This window comes from Colobus angolensis, unplaced genomic scaffold (assembly GCF_000951035.1).
Source record: "Colobus angolensis palliatus isolate OR3802 unplaced genomic scaffold, Cang.pa_1.0 Scaffold221, whole genome shotgun sequence".
In the NCBI taxonomy this organism is placed as follows: domain Eukaryota; kingdom Metazoa; phylum Chordata; class Mammalia; order Primates; family Cercopithecidae; genus Colobus; species Colobus angolensis.
Genome location: NW_012115389.1, coordinates 2,692,105 through 2,700,176, shown reverse-complemented (window position 1 = coordinate 2,700,176; position 8,072 = coordinate 2,692,105). Strand labels below are relative to the sequence as shown.

Below are 8,072 nucleotides of genomic sequence, written 5' to 3'. Positions count from 1 at the left end.
ATTTACATCTATATTTCTCTCCTATTTTTCATATATTAATCTTTCTGTTTTACTTTGTGGAAGATAGTCTCCATTCTGAAAGCCCTTTTTTAAAGAAAAATGGCAGCCTATCATTTTATGAATGCAAAACGTCTCATTTCTGTGAGTTTGTTTTGTTTTGTTTACATTTTCTTCCTCTCTCTACAACGTGTTTCCTCTGATTGCTCCTTTCTTTATTTCCCTCTGTTTATTTTGGTCTTTTCTTAATGGTAGAAGCTTTCTTAAGTGGTGAGGATTCTTGCCTACCCACACATGTTCAAGAATGAGTCAGCTGTAGAAGCTGCGTATGCACCTAAAGTATGTCAATCGGGAGGCTTCCCCATGGAGAGTTAGGCAGGGGTCTGGACTTTTGCTGGGTTATCTTAAGTATCACTAATTGAAGGTACTTTTCTCTTGTCTGGTCAGTTCTCCAGAAAGGATGCTCCAATCTCCTGGCTAGGGTGGAAGCCTGGGTACTGACATAGCGCGAGCCAAGCTGGGGAAGCGGGATGGGAGCCCGACCATTTGGTACTGAGCCATTCACATCATCTCCCCATTTTTAACATAGTGACTCTAGCCTCCATGGTGTCCTCATCCCCAAACCCAGAGTCCTTCTGGTTTGCCTTCTCCAGAGAGTAATCATGTGGTCTTCTGCCTGAGTAAAGGAAGCAGAGTTCCCTGGCTGGCTGGGCTTAGGAGGAATCTGCCAGTCTCAGCACACCTTATTCAGATTTTCAAGTACTCTTCCATTTTACAGCTCAACAGGCAACTCTACTTTCAGCTTCACCTGATCTCCACTTTCCGAGCCTTCCTGGAACTCTGTGGCATGAATTAACTTTCTCCATCCTCCATTCTGTTAACACCATCACTGATCTATACACTTTCTATCTTGCAAAATTATGTTGGATGTCTGTCATCGCTACCATTTCCTCTCCTGTTCTCTTTGCCATCGTGGTTTTAACCTTTTTCCCTCTCTAGTATCATTTTATTGGGGTTTTAGTAGTAGTTAGGGCTATAAATCCGTATGATCAATTTGCCATATTTAACTAGATATTTTGTTGATTTTCCTACACTTGTGAAATTACAATACTGGCCATTTACATTTTAACTCATCACTGTACATATCATTACCATGTTCTCTGGAAGAATCTGGGAAGCTGGATGCCAACCAGGATCCCTATAATTCAATCATCAGAATCTCAAACATCACCACTCATCAGAAAACTTTAATTTCATAAAAATTGAAAAATATCTTGCTAACAAGTTTTTTTAAAGGCAATGGAATATAGTGTATATTTCAAGATAGCTAGAAGAGAAGATTTTGAGTATTGTTACTACAAAGAAACAATAAATATTTAAAGTGATGGATATGGTCATCAAATTACCTCAGTTTGTTTGATTGTTACACTATGCAAATATGCATTGAAGCATCATGTTGTACCCCACACAGATGTACAATTATTATGTATTCATTAGAAAGGAAAAAATTTTAATGATAATTTTAATATTAAAAAAACTCTCAACACCCAAAACTGTATTATAACACCTATTTCATTGGCTTAAATAGTCTGTAAAATGAAGTAAGTACATAAACTATAAGATTTTAAAAACAGGAGGTATTTACATTTTATAGCATTTTAAAATTAAGCAACTTTGCTGCAACGGCCTAAATGTAATGGAGAGAACCAGAGTGTGGATAGAATATTCAAAGCAATCTAAAGGCATGGAGTAACGCTATCTCTAGTGGGGAATTTACAGTGTTTGCTACTGGCAACTGGAGTCTGATACACTTAGTAAGAATAAACGAGGGATCCCAGCACAGTGGCTCACGCCTGTAATCCCAGCACTTTGGGAGGCCGAGGGTGGGCAGATCACTTGAGGTCAGGAGTTTAAGACTAGCTTGGTCATCATGGCAAAACCCCATCTCTACTAAAAATACAAAAATTAGTCGGGCATGGTGGTGCATGCCTGTAATCCCAGCTACTTGGGAGGCTGAGGCATGAGAATTGCTTGAACCTGGGAGGTGGAAGTTGCAGTGAGCTGAGATCACACTACTACACTCCAGCCTGGGCAACAGAGTGAGACTCCGTCCCCACACCCTACCCCCCCAAAAAAAGAAAAGAAAAAGAAAAAAAATAAATGAGGGAGGGAATGGGAGGTGAAAATTTCTTCTGTATACATTTTCCTGGATCATCCCTTTTTGCTTTGTTGGGTTGTACACTGCCAGTGAGATGTTCTATCTTTGCTACACACATGAAGGTGGAATTACAATGTGCAATCTGCAGGTCAGGCAATCCTTTTTGCAAAACAAAATTTTTTCAACTTGAAAAATTCTAAGTATGCCTTGTAATCTTTCCCCAAACACTATACACAGGACAAAAAATGAGGGGTGCTCCTTTCACTCTTTTCTAAGTGTATGGTAGTGGGCCAGAGCTAGTGACTCTCAAATAAGCCAATCTGTTAGTACTATTTTAGATACATAATTGCAGCTCACCCTTACCTACCATCTTAGAAGGCTTCTTGGTGGATGGATGACACTAACTGTACAATGGCACAAGCATCTTTGTAAGGCTGAACTCTGCAGTGACATGAAACCTTTTGGCCTCAATCGCCTGCCTAGGCAAAGCCCTCTTCCTCACCAGTCCTGTCTAGCTCCCTCTTGACCTTCCATCCCCAGGCACCATTTCATGCCCACCCCATCATCCTGGCCAGGAGGACAGATATTCCATGGCTTATTAATTCCATTTCGATTTTAAGTCTTACCTGCTGCTCATTAAGCTTTCTCTGTATTTCTTCCGAGTTACAGGAATCGTAGACTATTGGTTTGGCCAGCTCTGACTCAATGTGAGCGAGCCAGGTCCTCAGGCTGCTCATGTTCTTATCGAGCTGCTGCACAGCCACCAGGGTCTCCTTTAGCTTCTTCACCCTGTGGGCAGAGAAGGGGGAACGTCCCGCTTCAGCGAGAGGACCACTCATGTTTCCCTCATGTGCAGAGGAGAACACTGGGCTTTAACAATCTTTTTAGGCAGAGAGTTAGAAACTCATGTGGAGGAAGCCAAAGATAGAAGAAAAAGGAGGATAGAAATTAGAGATGAATACAGACAACGGAGCAAGGATGCAGAGAAGGCAGGGGTCCAGGGCACAGAAGCAGAGATAAATTAGTTTTGAACACAGTTTTCCTAGTGTGAGCAGGGTGTGATCACAAGTTTGGGAAGAACACAGGTAGTATTTCTCAACTCCATTACTACCTACTTAGAGCAAAAATCAATTATTGAGTCCCTGTTAAGAGCCTGACATGGTTGAGTGTACACAGATTGCTCTAAAGAGAAAGGTCATAGTGATAATAAGCATATGATCAATGATCTATTAGTGCCCTTATTTAAAAATTGCTGCTACCTTTAGACTATGAGTCTCGCCTTTTGGTTCAAGAAATATGGCCACCTAATTGGCACTGCTCATAACAGAGGTAAACAGCAGATGAGCAAAATACTTCAAGCTGTTAGGGTGTCATCTTGGCTCAACTGAAGAGGTATCTATCTTCTTGAAAATATGTCAAGAGCAACATGACTTGCAAGACTCTAGGTTTGAGATACATTTAAAGGCAGGGATCTGCAATAGATTGTTCTCAAAGATTGACAACTTACACTTAGAGTCATGAGATATTCGCTCCCCCTTCCCCACCCCCGCATTACTTCCAGGCTTTTAAAGAAGTGATTCTCAAGCTGGGATTGTCACACAATCAGCGGAGGGTGCTTTCAAACCACAGGTGCCAACTACCAGCCACCATCTCCAGATGGTTCTGATACGTTTCTCTGATCAAGACACACTATTCTGAAGAAAATGTCTCATAATCAAAGTATTTTGAACATTTTGATTTATTTTTAGTTGTTTAAAATTGATATCATCACTTCTGTTTCAGTTTCAATAAATCAATGTTTCTCTCTCAAGTGAAAATGTAGTCGTTTGACAACATGATCGCTTTTCCTGTTTGTCATTTTTCCTCAAAGCACTGTCACATAAATGCTCTTAAAGGATTTTCACTATGGTCAGCTGTTAGTAATATGTATATTTCAGTAATTGTAATTAATAACACTTCTATTTGAATAACATTTTCAGTTTGTAAAAACCCTCTTAGGAGTATTGCCTTTTATTCTTTTAAAAAATTATGTTCATATTTCACAATATATTCTATTGGTAGAAAATGAAAATATGTTGCATTGTTTATTATGACTTAAAATTCCACTTGAGATAAGATTTCCCCAATTAGTTTTATAAATACAAATTGTACCCTGTCCCCCAGACACTTCAAGGCATTGGCCTTGAACACTATTTCCAAGAACTTTTACATACAACTCACTCACATTTCTCTCATGGCTAAGACAAAATTCATCTGGGCATCAGTCAGTGAATGACAGTTTTATTATGGCTACTGGGTACAAAGCTCGGGAAGTACGTTTGACCAACCACAGCATGGACATGGAATTTTACATGGCTCTGGCCATAGTGCCCCAGACTGAAAGAAGACTTTACCATCAATAAACCCACTGGAACAGGCCTGAAGAATGGCACACAGAACGGAGAGGTCCGTCCTGCTTTACTTCTGTAGGAACATCTTTTCAGCAGCCTCTCCTACATGACCAGCTTCTTGTCTTCAGATTTCGTAGGATCTGAACACTTACTAGGCTTGGGGATGGTAATGTCATTAGGGTTTTACTAGAGGTCGGAGTGCTTGTTTCCTCCCTTCCTTATTTTAGTCCCCTGGTATTATTTATGCATTAATTGGTCTCCTCCATGGTAAGTTCCTTGGAAAGCTGGAAATCTGAGTTTCCATATTTGGCTATTTCCCTACCCTGGCCATGCTAAACTCAGGGCTTTGCACTAAATTGGGTACTGTTTACATGGTTGCTAAACATTAATAATGAATATTCTAAGCGAATTGTGTTTATTTAATTAACATGTTTTCATTTTAAAATTTTTACCTGATATTAAGTGGGTATTAAATTTTACTTCTAGGTTCAACATTTGCCAATGCTCTATTTGTCAAGTACTAAAATTTATTCATTTTCTTGGTTCAAAACTCACTTACAAATATGATCAAAAGATTCAAAGCACAAAAGGATGCAAGTAAACACCGTTCCATAGGACCATCTACATTAGAAAAATAAATTACGGGATAACTTTTGTAATATTGAATGAGTTCCAAGTCAGAGCAGTTAGTATGCAATACGTCAAGGGCATCATGACATGGAAATGCGTGTTCATATAGTCCATTAGGGACAAGTTCCTCTTTCAAACAAATGTGTAAATTTGCTAGAGTCAATGGGGGTGAACCTTTAAGCAGTTCTTTATCATTTCTTAAAACAGTGTATTTTACTACAAATAGCAAAATGCAGTGTGCGTATGTGCTGGGGGAGCAGATGTGAGCCTGGAGGGCATGGATAGTAGGATTAATAAGCCTTGGCTTATTAAACTTGGTATTTATTTGCAGGACAGGGATCACCCTTTTTTTTAGGAGAAATGTCCCATGTTTCTTTCCATTATTTCTTTAAAGATAATTTTTGGGTTAAGTGTCACAGTATTTTTATTTATCTATCATCATGAGGAGTCTGAGCAACATTCCTTTTGGTAAACATCCAGGATTATCATTCAAATTAGACACTTGCAGACGTCACATGTGTGGGTAAGTTTAGCAGCTTGAGAAATCTGTAAGTCCCCGCAGCTTATGGTTCTTTCACAGTCCAGGCACTTGACCTTTCTTGAAAAGGATTCTGCTATGAAATGCAAATATCCAGCTTCTTAACACGGAAACATGTATATACACACATATATATACGTATATATATACGTACCTACACACATATACTTATAAATCTATATATATTGTATCTATATTTCACAATTTTCCTTCACAGTAATCTAGTATATCTGTAACCCAAAACAAAACAAAAAGTTCAAATTCTAAATATAATAGAATGAAAATTACCATTGGGTAAATCCTATTTATTTGTAGAAATGTATCTGAGGGATGATACAGAAAAAGGAAAATATTTTTAAAAAATTAAAAATAAAAATTCCTGTCACATTTTTATTCTAACTAAAAAAATCAACTAAACATTTGCATAATGTGCTAATTACTATTTTAGACATTAATCTGTACACTTTACACATATATTTTATAAGCTTTATATTAGCGACTAAAACTTACTGACAAGCACAAACAAAAGCAACTTTCTCAAACACACAACATTTTCTAGAGCCCTGAAATATTTTTATTTAATGAAAGGAAAGCTTTCAACTACAAAGCTGTGAACCAGCTAAGGCTAAATTTCAGTTTCATCAGAAGCCCATCCTTTAAATAGCAGATGATGGACTAACTGAGTCTTTTTCTGGATCGCTTTCCTGTGTCTCAGCTTCTCTACTCTAGCCATACTCCTTGTATGACGCATACGCTCCAGAGACAACTGGAATACCGAGTCATAATAAAGTCCATTAACCTTTTCATCCAGCTCTGCATGCCCAGTAGAGGTACTAGAAAACAAACCAACAAATAACTCTTGGGAGTTCACATGGCCAGCTATCTCCCAACACCAATCCTCTTCATGTAACATTGGCAAAAACAGTTCTGGATTAAAGCTTCCAGCATTTATCCTACAAACCCCACGTAACATGAAAGCTATGTACAATGGAAGAAACTCAAGAAGATGCCTGCCTTGTGACATCGCAGTTACAATCTGGGAGATCTGCGTCCACACAGCCGTCCTCTGCCATCCTCAGAGCACGCAGGTCCTCTGCCACCACCATGAAGCTTCCACTTGCAAAAGTTAGACTCTGCAGAGCAAAAGGCTATATCCTGTGTGGGGATGAAAGTTTCCCCTTGTCTGTGTATAGAAGTATGAAAATGCTCACTCTAGACAAATGTTGGTAGTCTCTGCCCGATAATATGACACTGGGCAGTGACAAGTGGTCATGTTTCTAAATAAAACCTACATTCATTAACATGTGCCAGGCTTGATCTCCTGGAATGTAGGCCACGAGTGTAAGAAGGGGAAAAAGCTCAGTGTAATCTGTAAGGAGGAGGAAGCTACAGGTCTAAAGAAAGGACAGCAAAAACAACGTTGGCTGCAGACACTCTGCTGTTCTGTAAGGACAGTCAACTTTTCTTGCGGGCAGTTTGCTATGCGGGGAAGGCTATTTAAGGAAAACAAATCATCGCATTGCAAACAAACAAAATGTCCACAAGCACAGCAAATGGTAGTAGCAAAAGGAATAACTTTCTTCTTTTTTGGGTTCAGTATGCCAGCTCGGTAGTGTATGCAAGAGTTTTAGGAGTTGTTTGGGAAGGTGGGAAAGTACATGCTCTTTATCTTTGAGTAGACTATTTGGGCAGGAAAAATAATGAAGAAATATTATTCTCCCTTACATATGCAAAACTTTTGTCCTTTAAAAATGATGTAAGATGAGAAAAAATAACATCTTCATTTTAAGAAAATTTAAAAAATAACAATTCATTTGCTTCAGGTAACTCTTTTTCTTTTATGAATTTTGAGTTTCCAAACTTTCTGCACTAAGCATATGATAATTTAATAATTTATACTTTTAAAGAAAATAAGTCCCCAAACTATTAATTCCTATAATTTAATAAAATATGACTAATGCTGGATGCTTTAAATCCTTTTGGGGATTAAAAACTACACACAAATAAATAATAAATATTAAATAAATAATGAAAATTTGCTAAGTTCTCTCCAAAAAGGACTACATGATGATTTGTAACTAAAATAAAACAAAGCATTTGGTTCTGGTCATGTGAGTTGATTGTTTTTATAACAGAACACTAGAGGAAACACATTTTCTTTATAAAAGCAATACACAGATGGCTCACGCCTGTAATCCCAGCACTTTGGGAGGCCGAGGTGGGCGGATCACGAGGTCTGAAGATAGAGACCATCTTGGTTACACGGTGAAACCCCGTCTCTACTAAAAATATAAAAAAAATTAGCTGGGCATGGTGGCAGGTGCCTGTAGTCCCAGCTACTCGGGAGGCTGAGGCAGGA

The 8,072-nt window shown here is 38.5% G+C and overlaps 1 protein-coding gene across 1 annotated transcript in view; it reads right to left on the bottom strand.

Moving 5' to 3' along the window:
* Positions 1–8,072, bottom strand: part of SYNE1 (spectrin repeat containing, nuclear envelope 1) — a 543,966-nt gene that overhangs the window by 39,711 nt on the left and 496,183 nt on the right. Inside the window, 1 exon segment of the mRNA XM_011943785.1 lies at positions 2,782–2,944. Coding sequence (XP_011799175.1) covers positions 2,782–2,944 — 163 coding nt within the window.